The sequence below is a fragment of the Gobius niger genome (assembly GCF_951799975.1).
Source record: "Gobius niger genome assembly, chromosome: 12".
NCBI classification, from domain to species: Eukaryota; Metazoa; Chordata; class Actinopteri; order Gobiiformes; family Gobiidae; genus Gobius; species Gobius niger.
In genome coordinates, this window is record NC_136863.1 from 18,274,111 (window position 1) to 18,299,958 (window position 25,848).

At 41.5% G+C, this 25,848-nt stretch overlaps 1 protein-coding gene and 1 long non-coding RNA gene across 2 annotated transcripts; one reads left to right on the plus strand and one right to left on the minus strand.

Moving 5' to 3' along the window:
• Positions 1-720: 720 nt before the first annotated feature.
• LOC306971551 lies at positions 721-1,277 on the plus strand. The gene is made up of 3 exons (XR_013793461.1): positions 721-827; positions 992-1,115; positions 1,186-1,277. It is a non-coding gene; the product is annotated as an uncharacterized lncRNA (long non-coding RNA).
• Positions 1,278-1,773: 496 nt separating this feature from the next.
• LOC306971236 (septin-7-like) lies at positions 1,774-25,848 on the minus strand. Its single transcript, XM_079567433.1, has 13 exons — positions 25,534-25,848; positions 21,453-21,552; positions 14,056-14,162; positions 10,288-10,388; positions 10,082-10,216; positions 8,605-8,722; positions 8,436-8,528; positions 8,233-8,329; positions 5,893-5,944; positions 5,686-5,811; positions 5,462-5,597; positions 5,237-5,382; positions 1,774-3,683 (listed from the first exon to the last, which is right to left on the minus strand). The coding sequence occupies exons 1-13, from the start codon at positions 25,570-25,572 to the stop codon at positions 3,644-3,646; spliced, it is 1,290 nt and encodes a 429-aa protein (XP_079423559.1). The 5' UTR covers positions 25,573-25,848; the 3' UTR covers positions 1,774-3,643.

Consider the following 25,848-nt stretch of genomic DNA (forward strand, 5'->3'; position numbering starts at 1 on the left):
ATGTGGCTTCTGGCAAACAGAAAACAGGACTGTCTGGGGTGTTCTTGGACTTCATGATGCTGTCTGCTCCCCAATAGTCTCTTAACAGACCTCTGAGACCATCACAGAGCACAGAGACATTAGATTACACACAGGTAGACTCTCTTTAGTCATTGGGTCAACATGTGATCATTCAGAAATCATCAGGCAACTTCTGAAGGCAATTGTTTTATTAATAAAAAAAATATATAAATAATGTATACATTTCATTTAACTTCTCGATTGTGTGTCTTTCACATAAAATTTAAATCAAATATATTTATGTTTATGGTCCATAGAGTGGCAAAATGTCGAAAAGTTAAAGGGGAGACTTATGCAACCCACTGTATAAATGTTACACAATGGCACAGTCCGACCACAGAACTGATAAAATCAGTGCATATGTCGCGTACATTTCCTTTTGTCAAAGTGGAACAGCAACAGGCCACCAGGCTTCCATTGCGCATGTTTTATACTTGAATTTGTATTCCTATGTACTCTTTGTGGATAATATGGAAATATGGAAAATATTCAAACTCTCCTGAAAAACGTATTAGTTTTGCAGATACTGTACGGACCTACACATTTGCCTATGGTGTGAGGGTGTAACTTTGCAAGAACAGGTGGGAGGGTCCTGCCGCCCACAGACGGCAAGAAGAGTGTTTAAAAGAGATTCAGAAGTGAGTGAGATCAGTGGTGAAAGAAACTTCACATCAGAATTTGTTTTTGCCTTCAATTTTGTCCCACAATGAAGTGTGTGTGGCTCCTGGCAGGACTGATGCTCACTGCACTCTGCTGCTCTGCCATGCGTAAGTACACACATAGGGTTTTAGCTATAAACATGTTTTTATGTTTATTAATTTGAACATGAAGCTTGTACGTTGTTATACTTTTAGACTTAAGTTTAATCTTACAGTAAATTGATAATGAAGGAAACAATCTTACCTGTTCCTTACATTTTCGTTTGTTTCAGCGAGAAGCTCGAGCGCATCATCCCCCCGCCTGTGCTGCTTCTCCTTCACCAGAGCAAAGATTGTACCCAGTCAGATCCTGTCGGTGACCCAGACCAGCAGCAGGTGCTCCAAGCAGGGATTCATGTGCGTACCTCATTATTAAAGCAGGCAATGGCTGTCTTTACTATTACCAATTACCTATTTTGTTTTACAGAGTGACAACACCCAAGAGAAAGATCTGTGTTGGCATGAATCAGACATGGATAAAAACAGACTAACATAATTGAGCTCTACCTGAAAACTGACTATGAATGTGGTGATTGTTTTGCATCATACTTTCTTAAAATAGATTGTCTTCGATGTACATTCACATTTCAATAAACATTTTTAATTTCTATTCCTGCTTTTTCTTGTGTAGTAAAAGTAAGTAAAATGTTTTGACTAAATCTTCTATTGTGCGTAACCTTTTAATCATATTTAATTCAATTTATAAAAAAAGAACCCCCAGGCCTAGATGAAGGTCTAAACGGGGTCTACAAAAGGGTTTACAATAGATTTAAATCAGACTAAATGATGTCTACATTGGGTGTAAACATGTCTAAATCAGAAAAACATCATTGCATTACTAAAGCATACGTTAAGTCATACCTGATAAAAATCAAGACTGTAGATGGCACTGCCTGAAGAAGCCCAAGTATCACATTGCAGTGTGAAAACCACTAGTCGAGAGCATTGCCATCAACTTCCTGCAAAAGCCTAAGACACAAACGCGGACAAAATGAAACACACTGCACACTAAAGCTAAAGCATAACCTTGTCAACTTTAATATTAATAATGTACAGTTTAAGACAGATTAACATAAAACAATGAAGAAAAGCAGTGTACATGTACAAAAAAAAAGGATATTACAAAATAAAATCCACTTAATCATGTTAATAAACGGTACTTGGAAAGGAGTGGTCCACAAGACTTTGACTAAGCCATATTTCTGTCCATCTTTAGGGAAGCTCTAACGGATTGGTCCTGAGTATGTGCGTCCAATGGCAACAATAAGGATAATTTTTCTTCTACCTGGTATAAAGGATTGTACAAAGGATTAAAATGATCGTTTAAATGAAAGGCCTCTGTGCCCATTATAGCAAATGTACAAGTAAACCAGCCCATACAGGTAGTTCATGCTTCCAAGTGACATTTTTCAATTCATTTCAAGCGTATGGCATGGTGGTCAAAAGCCATTTTGGTGTATTGCAATGAACTGAAGTTTGCCTTACAGCCGAATCAAAGCAATACTCAAGGCTGGAGGTTTTAGTTTAGCTTATGCACCACGACCCACTTAAATCTTGCCCAAAATAACACATACAAGGTGATTTTTAGAAAACTACAAGGGAGCCAACTATATTCTGTATATCATTATTATCATATGAAAATAAAACATGTGGCAGACGCTTTCTTAAAGGTATGAAGATGTGCTGCTTTCTGAATAGACCTGGATTTATGCACCCATAAAAGCCTTCCCATAGGATTTACAAAAGTATTATTTAAAAGTCACTTTTTGTGATTGACTTCTCTCTTTACTTAAGTTATCTGGATCCCTTTTGGTCATATAAAACATCTAGCAAAACAAACTACAAAAAATATAGCTGTAGTGTGTAACAGTTTGGCCACATGCTAGCAAGTTTCAATTAACAATTAGCACTTTTTTTTGAAAGCCACAAAATGCCACACTGCCATGGTCTCAGTCGATCTTCTGTTTTGCAGGTTTTTTGCCGTGACACAAACAAAGGTTATTGGTAGAAAATATTCAATACCACAAATACAATGGAAAGGAGTTTGAAATTGGGAATTAAAATAGAGCATTATAACTCGTAGTGAGGGGGAAATCCAGGGAGTGGTTTAGGTACTGGCTGGGACAACATCTCTGACTCCCATCACAATATGAACACTGTTACTGAAAATGCCTTTTGGACAACCCTGGTTTGCATAATTCCATCTGTTCAAGAGGGAACACACGGCAATGACTGCAGTACGCTGTGGCATTTTCCTGAGTGGAAACGTGGAAAGAAGAAAAAGTCCCCGTCCCAACAAACACCTCCGCAAACAAACTCTCTCATGAATAAGACTATTTGCCTACCAATATATTTTTGGTGCAAAAATACTCTTCAAGGTCCAGTATTGGTTTTGTATGCCGATACAAGTTATTTCTTACCCTGAAAATATATCAATGGACAGTGTAATCCACCTGGGCCTAAATATAGGTTAATTTAGGCACTACCAGGAATTCCCTCGATGTTCCTATCGCTGCAGCTCCAAACACTCCTGCTTTACCAACATACTTTTCCACTCTTCTTAAAGATAAGAACAATTCAAAAAAGGGGACCATGTGAGATTGTTATTAATATTGTGAATGTGGCGTAATAGCTATGGACAGTCACTGCCATGTGTATCCAAATATAGTTCAGAGGCTCGGTCCTCTTTGTCATAAAAACAGAGGAAAATCACAAAACGTTCCCCATGAAAGTAAAGTCTTACAGTAACAGCGTATGGCGTCCAGTCTAAGACAGGAGGAATGTTAGAACAAGTGCCAGTGTCACTGTTTTCAGACGGCCACAGAAGAGGTGAACTTTGAGGAGGTCGAGAACAAATGAGTTTGTGAAAACAAAAAGGAGCAGGTTTAGAAGATCTTCCCCTTCTTCTTGTTCTTTTCCATCGTCCTGTAAGAAAAAACAGAAGTCAGTCAATCCCAACTGTGGACACTTTTAAAGCCAACTTTTTCTTTCATGCGGTTCCGTTTTTCACAACGGGTCGCCTGAAACCAATCACATGGTGAGTCTGATGGCCAGTGGCTTTCCCAGTGAAACTTGAGTGGGCAGTAATGGTGAAGTGAGGAATCTGATGAAGCAGATACCTCAAAAGAGATTTAATCCTGCTCCTTCTGGTCAGGAGGAAAACTCTAAATGTACCACTGTCGGCTGCTAAAATACTTTGATGATGATATTTCAGTGTGTGCCCCCAAAGGTCTGTGAAGTGGGAGGAAAAAGTATGTGAACACTTTGGAAATAAAATGTCATAAAATGTAGTCTGAACTTTAAATCACAAGAATGAGTAAAGAATGTCTTCTTGAACCAATACCACCCAAACAATTACATGTTATCATATTTTAATTGGCCATAAACATTCACAGGACAGGGAAGAAAAAGCAAGTGAACCTCCTGGATAAGGATCATCCCAGAGAAAATTAGACAATTCTATTGTCTACAAATGGTAAAAGACAACCCTCGAGTGTCAGCTAAAGACATACACTGGCACATGTCCTGTCCTGTGAATGTTTACATGCTATGGTCAATAAAAATATAATAACATGTCATATTTTAGGTCAGGGGTGGGCAGTTCATTTTCATAAGGGGCCACATGAGGAGCCTGAATTGAGTCGGAGGGCCGCACCAACAATAACTCAAACTTATATCGGGATATAAGTATAATATATCGGGAGTGTATCGCCGGGGTCCATAAACAAAAGCTCCAAAATAAAAATAAAATGTTTTGATTGGGAAAATACATTGAGGACTTTTTTTCAATAAATCTATAATGATGAGTCTGGCAGGACTGTAGCCTCATTAAAACGGCTTACACTTTACAAGCCTGTGTCACAAGTCTCTGCTACATTGTAGTCAATATTCATTCACTCCGCACTACGTGGTAGTAAGCTACTATTGTAGCCACAGCTGCCCAGGGGCAGACTGTCCATTTCCCACTTGTCTACAATGTGTTGTTTATATCCTTATATCTTATTATGCCAGTGCCCTTTGCTGGACACCTGTGGAATTCTTTACTTTTAATCTTATTTACTCTGCCCCCTAGTGGCTGGAGTGAGCATTCTGGTAATAAAAAAAAAAATCATAACTCCGCACAGGAATGAGCTAGAGACTTACTTTTTTTTTTGACATGCTTATGATTTTATGTCCTACAAGTTATGGGCCGGACTGAATCATCTCGCGGGCCGGATGTGGCCCGCGGGCCGTACTTTGCCCAGGTCTGTTTTAGGTGGTATTAGTTTAAGCAGACACGGTTTACCCAGTCCTGTAATTTAAATAAAGATCAGACGACCTTTTATGACCAATTTAGGCAGAAATTTAAGAAATTCCAAATGTTCACTTGGTTTCCGATTCAAAATGCAGGTGTTTTACTTTCGAGATGATTGTCAGCACACTACACACGACAGGAGTACATGCACGTGAACATGTGTTGAAGCCACTGAGATACTGACTTGGAGGCGTCTAGTTTCTGCTGCTCAAGGATCTTCTGCTGTGCTTCCCAGTTGATCTTCTCCTCTTCAAACACTCGTCTCTTCTCCTCCAGCTCTTTGTACTGCGCCTCCAGATTCCTCTTCATCTGCTCATGGCGCCGCTCCAGCTGTGTGACCAGAGACACGCGTTTTACTCCTACGCTTCACACAATGATGCTTTGACCTGATGTTTTTTCACGTATCTACCTCAGCTTCAGAGTCCTTCAGTTTCTGCTTTTTCTCCTTGACCTTCATCTCAAAGACCTGTTCCATCTCGGCCTCCATCTTTTTCATCTTCATCACATGCTCCCGGCGCTCCTCCTCCATCTGGGCCAGAGGGCTTCTACAGTGACGAAGAGAGATGGGTCAGCGATGTTGCAATGCAACTCAAGCTGAATATAGTGTCATATGGTGACTTCTCGGTAACTTACTTGGTTAGCTGTCCCTTCCCCTTGCTATTGTCCACTCCATTACAGGTAACTGCAGCAAGCTTCTTACTGCGATAGTTCTCATAGTGGACATTGTTGGTGACGTCCTTCAAATTCTGCATGTGGGTCCTTTAGAAACAAGAAAAAGGTGTTGAATTGCCACCAAAGCAGATGCATTGGCTGCATACTGAAGGGTATCTGTGGACTAACCTGATCAGCATGTTGCGCAGCACTGTGAAGTCACAATGTTCTCCATTTTCCACTGAAACACACAACACAATAAGGATAAAGAGAAGGAACCAACTGTGCATAGATAACTATTTAGTTGACATTACATGATTAGATTTATTAATTATCTTTAAAAAATGCAGGGTATCAGGTTTAAAACTATATGTTTTACACACATTGTTTGAGGCATGAAAGTTATGTTACACAAACATTGGGACTATATATCATAGGGAAGGGAAAGGATTTAAATGTGGTATATTTGTGTTAGCATTATGCAAACAGCACATTTATCAAAATAGTAATTCGTTAAGTATTATGAACCCACATTTTGGTAGGTGTCAAACAGAAGGAGTGTTAGAGGGGCAGGAGGGATTCTGGAAAAGCATGGTAGATTGAGGTAGATTGTGTTGATGATGTGGATCATATCCTCTTCGTCAGTCTTCATCAGTCTGCGGCTCGTCATTGGCCGACACCACAGGCAGAAACTCATTGGCACCTTACCATTGATGAAACTTATGCTGTCCCGCCCCTGGGGCTTCCAGGCCAACCACTGACCTGCTGTCTCTTCTAGAGGAGGGAGCTCTGACGAAGGGGAGGGGTACGGGGTTTCAGTTACTGTCTGTGCCCACAAGGGGGCGAAATCTGGGCCTTGAGCAACTGGGTCTAACTTCAGACCCACATTCAGCCCAGATTTGGCCCAGTATAAGCTGCATGTGTCACATGACTACAGAATTAAAGGGGTGGAGTTATTAGAGGATCTATGGATAACCACCAGGCACAGGTCTGAGGGACAAGTTCAGGAGGTTCAAGTTGCATGAAAAAGAAGTGGGACTTAAATCTCAATATGGCAGAAAACACCTGATGCACTTTGGGTGCAAAAGTTTCTCAATCCATGAGTGCAGCATGCCATCGCCCATCAGGTGCACAGAGCTGTCTTTATGAGCAGAGAGCACATGCATGAGCATGAAACATGTGCTGGCTAAATCATAAACCAAATTGTTATGACTAAAACCTATGGTTAAAGCTTGCTTGATGGTATTCACAAGATTATACATGCCCTTCGAAAAACTACTGCCTGATGAAGCTAAAAGCAGTGCGTTAGGGAGCGGATCCTTATCTTTGATACCCAGGTCAAAAAACCCCAACAGCATCACACAAACCAAGTCACTGGTCATGTGATGCAGCAGAGGGTCTCACCTGAGGAGCAAAGAAGTGACCCCAGCATTAGAGAGGAGGGTTCTAAAGAAGCCTGAGCAATAAACAGCCTCTACTTTAGTCCAGGACTAGTTCAGCATCAGACCTGGGACAAACCCACTGGCTAAGTCTTTACACTGTCTGTTACAGCCTGGGCCCTGAACTACAGGTAATAAAATAATTACCATGGCAACCCTCTAGAACAAATGATTAATCAATGTTTACCAGGGCCTATATCACTTTTTGAATCCATTTTGCCAAATGTTAATCCCCAAGTCTGATGTATGTTGGTTTGACCATCAGCCTAAAGATAAGGCAATGCAGCAAAAGAAAAGTGGCGGTGACCAGGGAAGAGGGAGGAGACTGGGGCCGAATGAGGTTCAAATTAAAAAAAAAAGATGGTTGTGTTTACCAAAAATGCCCTCTGTCAGACATGGAGAGGAATAGACAAAGATAAAAGGAAAAGAGAGAAAAGAAAACAATACATAGTTGACAGACTGATCACAGGTCAACCACAGGACAACAAAGCACTAAAACGATATATTACATAAAATATATACTGTAAATCCAAATTTAGTCTTTATCCACACTAGAACGTAAAATGTACCACTGGAAACCACACTGCTATTATCGCACACAAACAACAAACTTTGATATTTTGGGCACCATAATTTAACAATCAAAGAAAGACCATTTTCCAGAATCCCTACCACAGCATTAACAAGGTGTATGGGTGTCTGTCTGTCTGTGTGTGTGTGAGGGTAAAGAGAAAGGGCCATGCAACAAGCAAATAAGAGCAAAGAGAAAACATCTTCACCGACTCATAATGTCAAACCTTTTGGAAACGTATTTTGTGTCAGTAAGAACTTACATTTAGCACCGGATTTTATCTGAATAGCATTGTACTCACAAAAAAACACCAGTTTAATCAATTGTCCTGTCTCGTTTGACCCTGCTCAAACAAACAGCGTGCTCGGCTCTGACATGCAGCTGAATTAGCTGTCACAGTGTCATTTGTTTAGACTGGCATACACAGCTTAGCAATAGATTATGTTATAGGCTGTGAAGATTGTAAATTACAGCAATACACGCTTTTGTAGTCCTCACGGTGAAACTAGAGGAACATACCTTCAGCCACGCCCCATGGGTACTGGCGGCCTCTGACTTTCTTCCCGTTCACTTCAATCACCACATTACTGCCCACTACTGCCAATGGCATCTTCTCCTGGGATGGACAAACAAAACTTTTGGTCAAATCCAAGCTGCGACTGAGCCAAATAAACATTTCACAAACCGAGCAATCTGCATGTATGTCTTACTGGCTCTATTACCTTGATTTTACGGATGAGCTTGTTGTCCTCATCATCTTCTGTATCTGGAAATTCATAAATCTTGATTTTGTGCTCTTGTATCTCTTTCATTATCTGAAAAAAGCAGAAGAAACATATAAAGTCAAACGATTATTCAATTTAATTAGTACACAAAGGTGAAAACGTCTACCTGTTTTTTGAACAGCTGGCACTCTTCGGGGGTCAGAGTGTCGGCTTTGGCGATGAGCGGAATGACGTTGACTTTGTCGTGAAGCCTCTTCATGAACTCAATGTCCAGTGGCTTCAGTCTGATGAAACAGAGACTTTAAATTTCAAGCGCACCTTATAAGCATAAATTATACAGCTAGATCGATAGACTTCAGAAAAAACTTGTGGTCTATAGAAAACAGACTGCTAAACTAAATATTATGATTACAGAAAATGAATCTGTGGCCTACTTTATTTTTAAATCCTCCTCTACTCACCAGCAGAGGGCGATATTACACCATGTTTATGTGCTCTGCTATATAGCTTTCAGCCAAAGACAAAAGAGAAGGGACTTGTTGTCTTTACAAACATCTCCATCACCACAGAAAAAAAATGAGCATGCAAAGTTAGGATATTAATATGGAGCAACTTTGATGCTGGATGCCTTTCCTGTTGCTCTCTTTATCCAGGAACATTAATACTTGCAAGAGGGCCGTTAAACTACCCTTTAAATAAATATAAGAATAATTTCTGAACTGGCTAAACAACAGAGCTAGCTGACTTTCGGCATAAAACCCCATGGAAACAAAATATTTTGTGGTTTGTGGTTGACATTATAATGCACAGTAATTGCAGCATTTGCAATAACAACCACAAATTGCGTTTTTGATGGATGGATCAAGATTGACTGTGCAGCCTTAATGACTGGACAAACAAAGATGGCTGGAGTGATGCGTCACACAGTGTCTGTCTAATACAAGAGGCCTGCCTCACGCGCTGCGCTGATTGGCTGGTTCAGTGATGGAGATCGGGAGCCTACAGAGCATGAGCGGAACTGCTTATATAACTTTGTGGGTCACCAAAAAAGAAGCTGGCAGCTTCTTCATCTCTGCCTCAGACATGAGCAGACTGAGAAAAATAAAATCGGGGGACAGCTCTGAACCATGCCATACAATTTGAAGCTAAAAGGAGGGATGCTCTTTTTAGCTCTGCACACACAAAATGAGATGATGACAGACTTTTTCCTGAGTTTTAAAAACATAAAAAATACATATTTGGAAATATACATTTTAATGTTGTTACATGGCACAAAACATGGGTCTTAAAGGACACACTGCTTGATCTTGTCAGGTATATTCTTGAAAATAAGATTTGTTTTGTCACGCTACCAGATTTGGAAGTAATCTTAAACTGTCCCAACTCGTGCTGAATGAATTGAACAGTTAAGGAGGCACGCCACCTTTTTATGATCAGTTGAGTTTACTCACATCTACTTCGCCTTTCACTCCCACATTCAAATTACATTCAGTGAAAGTAGTACTTTGTAATCGCACACCGTAAAGAAAATGGAGCACGGTTAGTCAAGTGGCTACACAGGCTGACCATAACAGACCAGAAAAAACTAAAAACGTTTTGAGATGTTCTAATGTTTACTCTGGGGACTCCTTCTGCAGACATACCCGTGTCCTGAAGGTGCGATGAAGTACAGGCAGCAGTGGACTCTGTTGTCGGGCATCGACCTGCGGTTGACCCTGGATTCTGCATTGAGGAAGTCCTCACACTTACTGTCAATGTAGTTTATGACGGGCTGCCAGCTGTGGAGAAGAGATAGTGAGTTTACACAGAGTGAAGAGGAGGAAACGACCGATTCCACCAAAGCACTGACCAGTTACTGTTGTCCACGGCATCTCCGAACCCCGGAGTGTCCACTATGGTGAGGGTCAGCTGAACACCGCCCTCTTTGATCAGCACTTTGGACTGCTCCACCTGAGAACGGACAAAGAAATAAAGTATATCAAATACAACAAACAAATCTGTACATAAACATGTGGTTTTAAGAGAAGCTGATTCAGTAAAATTAAGGCTTCTGAAAATATGACTACAATTTGTCTAAAAGTGGTGACCCCCAAAATTCCATCTCTTCCCGCAAAGGCTCACATGATTCCCTGCAGCTTTCCCACCATTCCCTCGCTCCGCTGCATACTTTCACAAGACTGTGGAGTTATTTTAGGATTCCCCTTTAGCGCAAACTGCTAACTCTTCTCTTGCACAAACACCCTTCAGCCACAACGCACCCATCCATCACACGCTGCATGGGGTCCAGTATATTTTCGATCAACTTGACCCTTGGCTGGACTGACTGTTATTGCTGTAAGTGCTTTTGCGTGACACATCAATCACCCCTAAACCAAATGTCCCTTTTATGAGTGCTATCTGTGGACAAATTCAACTGGGGAAAAACCTCAAAAATGTCCATAGCCTCAACGCCGTTATTTAAGGGAAATAGGAGCCGGGGAATGTGGGAGCGCGACAAAACACACAAGATTGTTCTGGAGTATAAATACTTATGCTCAGACCACAGAGGCCAGGGCTCATTCACACAGTAACTGCTACATGTGCCACGCTGTGACTGTGGGGTTCACACGAGGAGCAGCGTCAGCAACGGAGGCAAGGGTAAAGTGGAGCTCCTGGCTCAATATGACATGTCAAGAAAGTGAGGCACACATACGGCGTAGTAATAACGGAGACTATGGTGGCCCCCTATACCCAGCTACTAAATACCGTCATGTCCATAAATATTTGGGCATCAACTCAATTCTCATCTTTTTGGCTCTATAAATCACCACAATCGATTTCAAATGAAATAGCAAAGATGTACTGACACTGCAGACTTTCAGCTTTAATTTGAGGCTATTAAAATCCAAATCAGATGGACAGTGTAGGAATTACAAGTGTTTGTATGTGTGCCTCCCACCTTTTAAGGGACTAAAAGTAATGGGACAAGTGGCTGCTCAGCGGTTCTATGGTCCGGTGTCTTCTCTTCCCTCATTATCACATTTATAAGGAACAGGTGAGACGTCCAGAGTTCATTTCAAGTGTGATATTTGAATTTTGGATACTGTTATGGTTAATTCTCAATATGAGATCCAAAGAGCTATCACTATCAATGAAGCAAGACCAATCTAAACAAACCCATTAGAGAGATTGCAAGCATATTAGGCGTGGCTAAATCAACAGTTTGGAACATTATAAAAAAGAAAGAACACACCGGTGAGCTGAAAAACAACAAAAGACCCAGAAGACCACGGATGGCAAATGTGGTGGATGACCGAATAATTCCTTCCCTGGTGAAGAAAACCCCTTCACATCAATAGATCAAAAACACTCTCGAGAAGGTATGTGTATGTGTGTCAACAATCAAGAAAAGACTTCACCAGAAAGAATACAGATGATTAACCACAAGGTGTAAACCACTGGTGATCCTCAAAAACCGGAGGCTGATTAGAGTTTGCCAAAAAACATCCAAAATAGCCTTTACAGTTCTGGATGTCCTAGAACAGATGAGACAAAGATCAACTTGCACCAAAATGATGGGATGAGAAAAGTATGGAGAAAGAGAGGAACTGCTCATGATTCAAAACACATCACCTCATCAGTGAAACATGGTGGTGCAGCATCATGGCATGGGCTTGTATGGGCCAATGAAACGGGTTCCCTTGTATTTACTGATGATGTGACTGTTGACAAAAGCAGCAGGATGAATTCTGAAGTGTTTGGGGCAATATTATGTGCTCATCTTCATATAGATGCCTTCACAGTGCAGATGGACAATGACCCGAACCATACTGCCAAAGCCACCAAAGAGCTTTTTAAGGCAAAGAAGTGAAATGTTATTCAATGACTTGGGTCATTTTCAGTTTGGTCTTCAGTTCCAGTTTTCAAGCAGGAACTGAAGACATTTGCAGTAGAGGCCTGGCAGAGCATCACCAGGGATGAAACCCAGCATCTAGTGACGTCTATGACTTCTAGACTTCAGGCTGTAATTGACTGCATAGGATTTGCAACCAAATATTAAAAAGGAAAAAGGTTTGATTTAAAATTGTTACTTTGTCCCATTACTTTTAGTCCCTTTTAAAGAGGGAGGCACAAACTGTTGTAATTCTTACACCGTTCATCCAATTTGGATGTAAATAGCCTCAAATTAAAGCTGAAAGACTGCAGTTTAAGCACAACTCTGTTGTTTCATTTCTTTTGGAACAACCTTTTGGAACAAACTTTTACACACCACCAACTTCTGTTCAAGCTTGAAACAGCAGATATGTAGACGTGCTTTGCTCATAAATGATACAGTAGAGATTTAACAAATGAGTTTTGGTGGCGTTTGGTTTCATGGGAACATTCTTGCCCCGCTGCTGACCCCTCGGCCCAGGACACATTGCGTGGTCCCTCATACTCAGTGCCCCAGTCGGTCAGACCCATCCCTCTTTCAGTCTGCGCCAGTCCTCCTCCACTCTTTCACACTCTCCATCCTCTTTTACTTGAGCTCTTCTCTAAAATGTCTCTCTGCGCTCCACAGCTTCTGATCATTATCATGACCATAAAAGGACAAAACCACTCTGGCTCTGCTGCGGCATCCCACTCTCCAACACACTTCAATCCTCTTCTTTACTCAGTGGCAGAATATTTACCATTAGTCATCACCCATATCAATCTTTCAAACAATCAACCAGACATTTTTCTGGAAAACTAATTACATATCACTATGCAGCTGCAAAAATGTAAAAGGTCTTTCAAGTTTGAACAATAATACTATACATAATGAAACCAAGCACAACATTCTGGTTTAAATGAAAGACACCAGACATATTGAAGATGGACTGGGGCTTAGTGTATGTACTTAACAAAAGGTCATGTGTAAAAAGAGTTTCTTTGAAGTGCTTGACTGTTGCTCTAATGAAGGCAAACTTGACATTCTGCAATGTGTAGGAGAAGAAACCTGTGGTATAAACACTGACAAATGACGTCATGCTCAACTGAATAAGAATCACGCAGCTGGCATTTCATAATAAATATTGTGTTTATTGTTCCATAAGGCTCATTTTTCAACCAGTTGCAAACATTAGACGAACGCAGCAGCGCATCACCCAGGATCCTTTTCCAGATCTTGGTCAGGATTACCTACCTGGAGGGCAATCCAACAGTGAAAGTTCTAGGTTGATGAGGGAGAACAATTAAACTACAAATAACAAAAAAAAACCTATCTCTATATATGAACCTCATCCTTCCATGAGCCCATAACACAAAGAAGGCGGTCCATATGCCGTGGAGAAAGTACTGAGAAGATTTTGTGTATGTTTTGTCTGATTAATGGAAAGTGTAAATTATTGTAGCACATCTGCGAAGTAGAGAATAGAGATAAAGGGATGTTTTTCAAGAATGAGTGATTTATATGTCGGGGGAAAATGGTGAATGCTTTGGTAGCAGAAGGCATAAAAAATGATGTTTTACCTGGCAAGAAGCCAAGACTAAAGGGGCCGCAGAATAGATTTACATACCGACTAAAAAATGAAGAAAGTTTGTGTGAGAAAGACGATTGCGATGGTGAAATTGAGGCAGATCACATGCTGCCAGAAAATATGACGCATAACCTCACCTGCACAGTCTTCTTGATGCGCTGTGATGGCCCTGGGTAGTCCTTGGAGTAAAGATCAGTCAGGAATAAGGAGTTGATGAGTGTGGATTTCCCCAGACCGGATTCACCTGAGAAAAAGAAGAACACAGCAGGTTACTTAATGTTTGCTTTGGACCAGTCCCCGTAAAAATAAAAAAAACAGCTGACCACATGCCACGCCGGGCCCTCTCTCCACTACAACTGGCACACTTACATTCACCTCAGCACAATGGCTCCACTGTGCACGAGTACACACAGCCCCGAGCGCACAAAAGAAACTGCATTCATAAGGAGTGAGTTAAGAGGTCACTGGCTTTCATTGCCTGGAATAAAACATGCCCGTCGCCCGAGCCCCGCTGTTCCTTTGCATTCTCTCGCCCCTCTACTCCACTGATAAATCTTCCGGTTTCTTAATTCAACGAGCCAACTTTCCTTTCTCTTCATCTCCTGCTGCTGTTTGGTGCGGACAAATACACACACAGAGTTAATGTTGACTTGACAAATGTGCCCGGCCTCTTTAAACATACGCACACACACAAGGCTACAGTGATTAATTGTTTAGCATGTGGTTTGTGTGGAAAAACTTGGAGGTTGCTGGAGGGTTGTCTATCCTGGTTGGACCTCACATTACTCAGTCTTGTTGAGGGTGACCCGAGAAGGCATTGGAAACACAGAGTATATTGTAAGGTTACAAACTGTGCAAATTTGTATTTAACTTGCGTATGGGAATTCCCTCGATGGAGTGCTGTAGTCAACCAGCAACAGATTAGCAGACAACACGGAATGAAGGAATTTTTGTTGCAGCGTAAACAAGGACAAAAACAACATTGCTTAGTACTGCTTTAACACTGTAGTTGTGAAGTCTGCAACACGTTCTGAGGAGATTCTTAGCAGCTCATGATTTCTTGTCTCAAATGTTAATGCTTCTGAACTAGTTTAATATGCATTAAAGACTAAATTTCAATTTAAAAACAAATCTCAAACCTAATCGCAAGCGAGTAGTTTATCAGAAAAAATTAAATTCATCTCTGAAGTCACACTTTAATAAGTCCCAGTTAACCTTTAGGTGATGCCCATCTTGACCTTTTCCCCCCAGACCCCTGTGTGTGTGTATGGAGATTGCGCAGGTATATTTGTCATGGTGACATATGGCCGCCAGCACCCCGACCACTGCTGCTCTAATGGACTGTTTATTGGGTTAAGACTGGACACACAATGACCTTAAGGGGCACAAAGCCATAAGACTGTCCTTCTCAAAGTTCTCACACAGTTTACTCAGTCCAGTTTGTTACATGGAGATTAGTTGTCAGAAAAGTGTCACTGCTGTCAGCCTTTAAGTCTAGAATAAACAGGCTGAGACGACAGAGCTGGACTTACTGGAGATTCATTTATGTTGGATCATAGAATTAGCCCCCACGTGTTAACCAAACCATTTTCATATGTTGCAAGATTAAATTCTGATCTACATATTATTTCAACAGTTGCACAGCTTTTGTCTTTGCAGCATCAAACACCTGTTTTGACCATACAACATCCAAAACAGTCAGAAATCATCCTGACAGACATTGACCTGTATGTCACACCTTGCTCCACAGCTGGAGGGTAGAGTGTAAAACTTTCAAAAGATCCCAAGGAAGGTCAGAATAATTTGCGCTCATGGGTTATTTTCTAGTTGGGAGAAGACAACTTAATTGAGGATGACTTTGTTGACATCCTGCTGATCAAACAAGTCGAACAAACTGTGTTATGTGAGCAACAAACACAGCAACTGAGTTCTCACACACTCTCTGTACTACACATGTAACCACTCATCCTGGCTGGAAATATCAATGCCATATTTGCTTCACCAACATACTGACAGCTCCATATATCTTCTCCATATAGTGAACAGTTACAGTGTACAGTCATTTACACACCCAAAGAATACATTTTCCCACATATTTGATGGCAAAGTCTGCCAGTTTGATAGATCACTGCAGTAGTCTGAACACCCTGAGGGTAGGCCCATCCCAATTAGCCCCCCCGGTTGACTTTTAATTAACTATTGACTCAACATGGCCAGTGCAAGCTCCGTGCCGGCTCTAAACACATGACATAAAGTTCTGTGTGATGGATAGATGGCTCTTCAGCTCAGATGCCTCAGCACATCTGCGCTAAGCTCCAAAACCTTTTTTTTCCCTCATTTAAAAGCGTTCCAATGCAAAACACTGGAAGTCTCTGTCACTTTCAGTTCCAGAGATATCAGCTTTTATCAGCATTAGATTGGCCAATATTGAAAAATACCCCAATATTGGCCCAATATATCGGCCAGGCCAATAGTACTAATCCTGAAAAGTGACACTGCAAGTAAGTTTAAAACTCATCCCTGTGAGGAAGTTGGAATTTAGGAATGAATTACGCAAGCTAGAAATGAGTTTGGACACAATCCACGATTGAATTGACTCACTCTGCTTTCATGGTTTGTAAATAAAAGAACCAGGCGCAGGACCTTTAAAGTGATAGTCTGTAAGTTTGCAAAGTGAGGAGAGACAGAGGGAAATTTTAAAATAAACAATCAAACTCCTCCTCTCTTTAACCAGAAAGCCCTTCCTAGTTTGCAACACGCTTGTGAAGTGATGATGTCATCACTCTACTTCTGGTTCCAATGGAACTTTGGCCCTATTCACTATAATGGGTTTTGGCTGATTTAAACCTGTTGTAGAGTTGACTACAAGGCTCTTTTTAAACATCTGATCGCAAGGAAATCTAACATTTATTCTGGAGTTTCTTAAGTAATGCTTTTCTGGCATTAATTATCAAATCCTTTTTCCATGTCATTAAGGTTTATTTTAAATTTAAAAAAAATATGGTAAGCTGTATTATTCTAATTGGGCGTTTTTGGCCTTTTATCTGTTGTTATTTGAGTAGGAGATTGAGATAAAGTTGTGTTTTTTGCTGTGTTTGTCAATGGAACTCTCAACAGTTTGGACCTGGAAGTAGCTGATTATTGTGTGTGATGTTACACAAACGTACAGTGTATGAGGAGAGCAGGAACAGAATTTTCAAAAGTACACAATCAAGCTCCCTCCCTCCCCTCCAGATTAGACCCGACAGGCCGGTTCACAGGAACAGCTTGTCTCATTGGTCAAAGTGGTATCCCGGGGATTCTGATTCATTGCTGAAATCAGCAAAGGGAAGGACTTTAGAAAAAATATGAATACATAATATAATATTACTTGTTACTTCAAATTTGCATCCATAAAATTTGGAAAACATTTAAACTTACAGACTATCACTTTAAGCGTACGTTGACAGAGCTGCTTTAAATTGCACTGCAGTGGAGGGACAGAAAACAAGTATCAGTGGACACAGAGGGATTCCCATGAGATTCTTGAAATTCCTCACCCCTATGACTTGTCCTGCCCCGGGGCTGCAGCTGCCCCTCACATCCTAATGGGACGACCACTATCCCAACACACACCCACACAGTCGACCAGCTCCACCACAGTGCGTGAGGTGAAACATCTGGGCAACCACAGCGCCAGACAGACAACTGATATGGCAGTGTGAGAGAAGTTGTGTTTGTTAAGGGTTAGTCTGTTGGAAATGCTCTCTGCCTATTGTTAAGCCAGACTGGGGCCAGGCAGGTCAAAGGTCATTGTTTTAGCTCAGATAAAGATCTGCAGAGACAGCGAGCTGCACAGCCCAGTCCACATATCGCACCTCAAACCATGTGTGGTCAAGATGATCCCAATTCTAATTCGCTATATCTGGTAACTCAGCAAGTTTGAGGTATTTTCTTCAAACTCTGATGTTTTTCGTGACTCATTAGAGAAAGTCTTTACTCTTAACAACATTGCTTTGACTCCAGGATCATCCTAAAGTAGAACCTTTAATCATTGCAAGATACAAAATATTTTTCTTCAGTTCAGTTCTTCAGTTGTTATTATAACATCAGTAGCGACACCATAATAGAAATGTCATCAACATAGCTTTTTGGTGTCTGGGCAGCATCTGCATAGACTCCCTACCGGAGCCTCAAAGGGACACAACCTACTTCCGCTTGGTTTGAAAATTAAAGACAGTGTTGGGGTCAGACCTAAATCCGCCAAAATCAGCACGTGCCGGGTCAGAGCCGCCATGTGCGTCTCAAAATAGAGTGTGAGGGGACTGTGAGTGGAGCAGGAGAAGAAGGGAGCAGGCAGAGGAGAGACTGGCCTGGAGCGGTGTGATGCAGCAAGCACTGACATGCTCATGGGACCACCCCATCCACTCGGGCCTGTCCTGCTGAGTGCTGGGCCTACAGGCCACCGTCTCTCTGTGAGGGGGAGGACAGCTGACTGTACTGCCCATAAGATGCATAGATAGCACCACTTGAACCTGAAATTTTACACGACTGCAACATCAAGTTCAAGTTGTATTCAAATGAGGGATTTCTCAACGCTATAATTTATTCCGGGCCACATTTACGGTCCAAAACACAGACTCTCATTCCCTCAAAAAAAGAAACGAGCACACACTTGCCCAGGTTATTATGACGCACCAAATATTGCAACAACAACCAGCTGAAACACAGACTGGTAAATAAGCATCTCCTGAAGCAATAACGTAATAATGTTGTGATGTAATAGAGAGAAAAGCTTGAGGTCTGGTGTCCGACATGAAATCATAAATGTAGTCCTGCTGCTTAGTACGGAGGCTCGCTATGTACGTGTGCATCTGCCCCTAAGCCTCTGAGACCACACTCTGTGAGGTCAGTGGGTAATGTGGTGGGTCTTAAGCCTATCACATGGACTTATCAGGGTCTGGGCAGCCTTTGTATGACACATAATGAGATATTACTTGATGCAGTATAATCTCATTTGCAGTGCACTTTTAGAAGGAAGTCTAATTTTAAAAGGGAACTTCCAAGTCAAACTGGACATTGACCGTGATTCTATATGAAACTCCATGTTACTGACAGTTCAATCAACAGTTTGCAAGATGGCCATAATAAAATTCATTATGTGTCCGTCAACCCGTTAAACAAGTGGATTATAAGTGAATTAAAATTATGACAGTACATCTTGGGTCAAAATCAAACAGTCCTTAGGGGGCCAGTCTTTTGTATTGTTTGTAAAGAGGACTGTTATATATCCGAATCAGCGTGAGGCCTCGCTCCGCTCTCCTTTTTGTGTATCTGATGCTGCAGCCTGGGATCTGGACTCTGTAGAGTGTCTTTCCAGGAGCTCCCATTCGCTCTGCCAGCTGGACAAAGAAAGCGGAAGCAGCCTTTTCCCTTTTGACAGAGAGCGGGATGAGAAAGGGGATGATAGAGAGCCAAGTGAAAACAACATACACACACACACAACTGAAGTATCACAGGGCTTCTCGTACCATCAGAGCTACACAGCGTTTTCCGGAAATACCAACATGGAGTAATCGCACACAACCTGTATCGCAAACCAGTTTCAAAAGGCAAAAGCTGTCTGAAGAGAAGAGAAGATTTGACCACCATAAAAAGTTATTCCAAAAGCACCACTTTCACAACTTTCTTCTTGTAAACTTTAAGCTGTTCACTGTTTGTTGCATTATGTGGTGGAGCCAATCTTTATTTAGTGCACCATCAGCGCTTCTTCTTCTCCTCAGTAACAGTTTTATGAAGACAGAGCGAGTGCAGTTAAGTGCAGCTGGATTCTATTAGAAAGTGCTAATCACCGATGTCTGGCAAAGAATATGAGAGCTCATTCTTCATCCTTTATCTCTCAGTCTCATATCAGGAGAAGATGCCATGCAAGTATCCACACACACTTTGATACTACTCTTAATGCTAGGGGCTGTATCGGGCTGCTCCTTTCTGAGCAACACGTCCCTGATGTTTTACAGGCTCGGTTTCCAGGCAGGACATCCTGTCTTTTTTTACTTGTCTGGGATTTGATTGGGTTATACCTGCAGGCACCGGTCCAGCCATCTCAGGTTCCACCATCTGACTGTTTTAAAAAGTGCACTTCAACAGATTTGGGCCCCTCTCAAAATGTTATTTCCAACATTAAAATATCTACATCTCCTGCATCTGCTTTGTTAAACTACTCGTGGATATATTAGCCTTGATGTTTTGCCCTTAACTTTAATATGTGATGTTTGAAAATGCAGTTATACAAAACGCCAGCAGAGGGTGCACAGCTCAGAGGAACTTCATGGATTACTCTGCAAGATGTATACCAATGTGTATGACTGACAATATAACAGCTGAAAAACACACTCTGCGAAAAACAATACAATGACAATAGTTAAGTGCATATGCTGTCACTTAATTTTCAGGTTATTGTGACAGATGACTCTAATAAAACTCTGGGCACACGCACCACACAGTTCATTTTAGCAGGACTATGCAGGGACAGCAGCCAAGAAAACCAGGAAAAGGCTCTGAGCTCCATATTTGAGAAGGCTTAACAGAGAACTGCTGATAGCCTTTTTTTGGCGGTTTAAACTCAACAGTGCAGCAATTTCTACACTTGTTCACAAAAAATTCTCAAAGTTTTCTGTGTAGTACGTAAATGTACATTATAAAGGAAAAGAATAATTCATAAAAAAAATATTGGCAAATGGAAAAGCTTCACATTGATGACAGCGAAATCATTATGCACCGCAGTGTGAATCTATATTTCTCCCTTATATAACAACCCACTCATTCACAGTGCACTTCGATAAGTCACTGTAGCTGTAGTTGAACTTTAGTGCACATGTTTATAGCGCTGCCAAACCATCCTTCCTGCCTGCTCTCTGTCCACTTCCCTCTCTCACCTCTTTCATTCAGACAAACGATCACCGTGCAGCAAAATAAAACAGTGTTTTGACAAAAAACATGGTTTTGATCCCAAGCCACAGAAAACAAAAGAATTCACAAAGCTACTCTTCAAGGATGTACTGTCAGCACATTCTTTGACGGTCTCTACTTCTACAGTTCTCTCAAAAAACAGTATATGATTGGCTCAAGATCTGAGTTACAGATTAGAGGCTATCAACTATTCCTATATTATTGAAAGGCAGGACAATAGACTATATTAACTTACGGTAATAAAAATGTAAGGGCCTGCTTTTGGAGATGACTCAGGTAGCTGTCTGTACTCCCCTTTGCTGCGTGTACCCTGTAGTCCTCTTCTACAGATGTTGCACACAGGTGCTGTTTAACATGTCAGCTCGTCATCGTGAGCAGCCAAGTGTGCTGGATTGCTGGATGCCACACATGCTTTGAACCTGCTCTGACGACTCACACACACAGCAGAGAAGGAAAACAGCCCTGGTGGAGTGGTTCAAGTGGTGCAGATGTAGCTGCAGGTGTGCCTTTAAACCAAAGCATGCTCACAGACACGCTCTCCCTCATGTCCTCAGCGCTCAGGGTCACATGTTTGGACACTCACCTACAACCATTAGCGTGAACTCAAACCCCCTCTTCACTGACTTCCGGTACACCTGGTTGGGGAGGTTAGCGAAGCCCACGTAGCCCTCCAAGTTCCTCTGCTGTAAAAGAAAACACAGCCGTTAGACAGCTATCCACACTACAACATTGACTTTGACTTTGCAAACAACCTCCAGCAACCAAATATGGATGTTTGTCAGATGAACATCAGTATTTGCTTCAGTTAGTTAGTGTTTATTTGTCAGATATGTTTAAGAATAACATTGTGAATGAACAGAACAGGCACATAACATTTCCCTAGAACTAAAAACATCACCTAAAGAGAAGTTATCCTTCCTGTGTGCCAATACATGTATTACTTGTTCCAGAGTTGGATCATAACATGACTTATTATGACTCCATGCAGAAGCAGCAATGAAGATACATTTCAAGCCCTGGAAACATCAGCAAAAAGGCTCAGTACGTGTGACATTTGTGCTTTTTAAAAAAAAGACCTGCAATTAGCATTTCTGTGTGCTGCAGCAACAGAGCACTTTGAAGTGGAGTGCAGTTGAAAGAAGAAGGGAAAGAGTCTGTTTTAAAGAGGTGACAGAGGCAGAAATAACAGGCTCTCTCGCAATCAGGTCACACACAGGAAGTTTGGTCCATGGAACACTGGCTCAGGCAGTCACAAAAAGTGGGGGGAAAAATAACTAATAAACCCTAGAGAAATAGCTGTACCTAAGTTGGAGCAAATCTGAGAATGTTGCGGATAATGATGAAATATACTATAATAGTCACTCACGACTTACAAAAAAATAATATATTAGCACATTCTGATCCGCAAGAGCTGGAATTGAGCCTAAAAGGGCCAGGATTCTTCAGTTAAGGACTGAGCCGTAACAGACATTAAGTACATGATTATTAACGACAATTGTAGATAACATCATAACCTGTGTCTATTGGGTCTTATGTATAACACACTCTTCGAATTAAACTGTTACATGTTCCATTACTTCTATTTCTACACTGCTTCTATTACGTAAGCAGTTCATTTTACAATATTCTTTTAAAAAAATTTCACTATAGTTTTCAATCAACAATGGTCCTATCAGTTCTGGATAGAAATACTCTCGTATTCTCACATTGTATCTGTTGGGGGATGAGGACTCACGCCATGGCGGTCATGTGACCCTCCCCCAGCCGCACAGTGGAGATAGCGGATGCCTGGTTCACTGACATCATCCTTATTAAGTCCACCCCTCGTGTGTGTATTCAGCAGCTGATCTAGAGGCCTCCCCTCACACAGCAATACCCTATTTTTAATGAACAACTGATTTGTACATTTTGTGGCGGTTTTGTCCGTTTTTGTGCAAGAGCTCTAGTATTTTTAGTGCTCTGCGTTCTACACCCACAACTCCTCTAGTGCGTCTGTGAGGGCATGTGCATGTCCACCCACTTGGTGTGATGCCAACGAGAGCTCCATCCGACTTCATTATTACACTACATCACAGGCAGATACATGACAATGGATGCTGTGTTTTGTGTGTTACGGGCTTCAACATTATCCAAAGACATGCGGAGGCTGATGGGTTAATATTGCAAACCCTGTAACGTTCATATGGCTGTTAAATATTATGCACAGAAAGGGTCATTTATAAAGAAGATAGGTGCTTAATAGAAAGTGTAAGCTGGAAAATTGCATGTAGCGATTAGTGTTGTATCTAATTCAATAAAATCATCATTAGAAATTGCATGTATTCCTGTGTTAGGGCCCCGTATCTGATATGTAAATTAGAGAAAGCCGCACAAGTAAAAACTGCACAAATGAGTCTGCTGCTGATCCACTTTTGCCCGAGCTTCATGTTTTGCATATGAGGAAACGCTTGGTAAATGACCCCCGGAGTATGTTGCGATTCAAATATTTATAGACTATTCTAAATCTGGAATATCTTAACCAGTTCTACGGTGCAAAAGGAAGACGTAAAACATTGAATTGACAAGTTATAGCAGGCTGTAAGCTAATCCTCCAACCAGCTAGGTACTCCTAACATGAACCTGGCCTAAAGAGGGTCCCTGAATGCTGTACTATTGTTAATCACTGCTCACGGCAGGTGGTCCTGGCGTAGAGGCAAGCAAAAGACCGATCTTCCCAATCACGGTCCTAAGTAAAGCACCACTTTCAACAAATGCCAGTTTTCAAAAAAAAAATCTTTATAGAACTGACCCTATGTTCAATATCTAAACAGGTACTTGATCTTTTGGGGGGCCAGATGTTCTATGGTCTAGATTTTGTTCCCAGGCCTGATGTTGCCTACCACTACCCTAGCAGCACCGGGGGACAAGTCGAAAACAGAGGATGAATTCCCTATTAGGACAATAAAGTATACCATGGATCAGGGGTAGGCAGGCATTTGTTTCCCCCCCACCAGTATTAACGAAGTGATCATATCTCTCAAAATCAATCAGTGATTATATACTGGTTGGCCGGAAATTGCCCCAGGGCCGGATATTGCCTGTCCCTGCATTAAATCTTCATCTAAATTTACTTCTCAAATGTTGTGACGCATTCTATTTGAACGCAATATATTTTGCTTTCTTTTTTCGTTGGATTAGGACAGGAATAAAGAATCTCTGTTGCATTGCTCTCCAGTGGCAAAAACAGCAATGTACTGAATATTCCAAGTCCTTGAACAGACATCATATTGTGTTATGTAAATAAACCAATGCAAAGCAGTTGAAGGCTACTACTCAGTTTCAAGTTTCAACAGTCCCAAAGAGTACTACAGCAGCATCATCAGCACACTATGCATCGTCTGCCTGGAGCAATCTTTTCATTGTTCTGCTGAAGGAACCATTTTGGCTCCAGTTTCTGCCCAGGGACTTTCCAGAGACAAGAGAACTGCTATTAGTCGTTTATGACACGAAAACGTCTCGATTAGTGCAGATGCGGAGAGTTTAATTGAGGTCGTAACTTCCCAAAAAATGTCAGTAATGTTAAACGATCTCTTGGGATCTTGGTATGTTTTGCATCGTGGAGATTGTAATTGGACTCTTATGTGTGGTAAAAATCATTTTAATTTATGCCTGGTGGATAACTACTTCGTACTGAGTTGTGATATACTGCATTTTAGATTGATACACTACAATTGCCTTTTGAGCTGCACAGAAAAGAAGTTTTGTATTCCAAAGTAAACTCCAACCATATGTTTTCCATGCATCCCACCAGTCTCTGTATAACAAAGAGCAAAGGCAGTGCAGAAAGTGCGTAAGATTTTAAATGGAATTTTTGTTGGCACAGGGGGGAAGAAATTCCAGTATCGCCTTTGCCTCCCTCTGATACAGATGTCAGGTTGTAACTCAAGGTGAACTATGCAACTGTCATAAAACATCCAAGAAATCCCACAGCTTTATGCAACACAGTGCTGGATTAAGTTTGTGTCATTTTTGGAATTTATCCTGTGGCGAAAGGCAGCAGAGAAGTGGAGATCTCCTGCTGGATGCATGCTTTGCAAGTCTACTTACCTCCAACCTCAAATTGCTGACCAACTTTTCAGCATGTCATTATCTTGTCAGCATTCTTAGTAACATCTTTTGAAATCCTCAGTCACCTATTGCAACACAACCCTGTGCAATAACTCTACTGCATTACCAATGGGCCACTAGATGTCTAAATAAATGTACAGCATTTGAGATTTGAGCACTACAATTCATTCAATATGGAAAAATCTGAGCAAGAACTCTTTATCTCTGTCCTGCTATAGCCTAATCCTTGGGCCTCTTTTGGCACTATAGCCCACCCTTGTTACGCCCCTGTGCATGGGATCAATTTTAGCGTAATAGCAGGCAAATGAAGAGGCTGTTCGTAACACATCACAACATCATAAATGCCATTAAATTTGCAACGCATTTTTTAAGGACTGACAACACGATGCAGAACAACATACTATAGTAGATCCTGATTTCTCTTATCCCCCCAGCGTCGAGCTCGTAGTAACCAAACAGCGCGTAAAGGAGCGCTACTACTATTACTCAGACGTCCTTCTTGTTGCAGATAAAACATTGTGTCATGTGTTTCTAGTTCAGCACAGAAATGAACTTACAGCGATGCTCGGAATCGCGGTCTCTGGTCGCTCGATCATTTTGCTTCTGTCACCACCACCCAAAGCAGCAGCAGCAGCTCAGTCACTTCAGACATACACCGATACACGGCCCGATCACGACCACCGCAGCGGGACGCCTCTCTCCTCTGCGGCCCCAGACCCTAGTCCTACGGGAACAAAGCGATGCGGAAAGTGTCCGGGGCAAGAATGAATGGGCATAGATTACATATGGCCGCTGACTGATTCTACTACCAGATGTAGCAGGGAAGAAAGGGGCTTCGACGACTATTCGTTCAATAAAAATCCAAGTCAGGG

Excerpts from the sequence above, each read along its gene's own strand:
- LOC306971236 (XM_079567433.1), bottom strand. The coding sequence starts at position 25,572 with ATGATCGAGCGACCAGAGACCGCGATTCCGAGCATCGCT. Across the intron at positions 10,389-14,055 it reads GCATCAAGAAGACTGTGCAG|GTGGAGCAGTCCAAAGTGCT; the intron begins GTGAGGTTATGC and ends GTCCGTTCTCAG. Across the intron at positions 5,598-5,685 it reads GGGAAGGGACAGCTAACCAA|AAGCCCTCTGGCCCAGATGG; the intron begins GTAAGTTACCGA and ends TCGTCACTGTAG.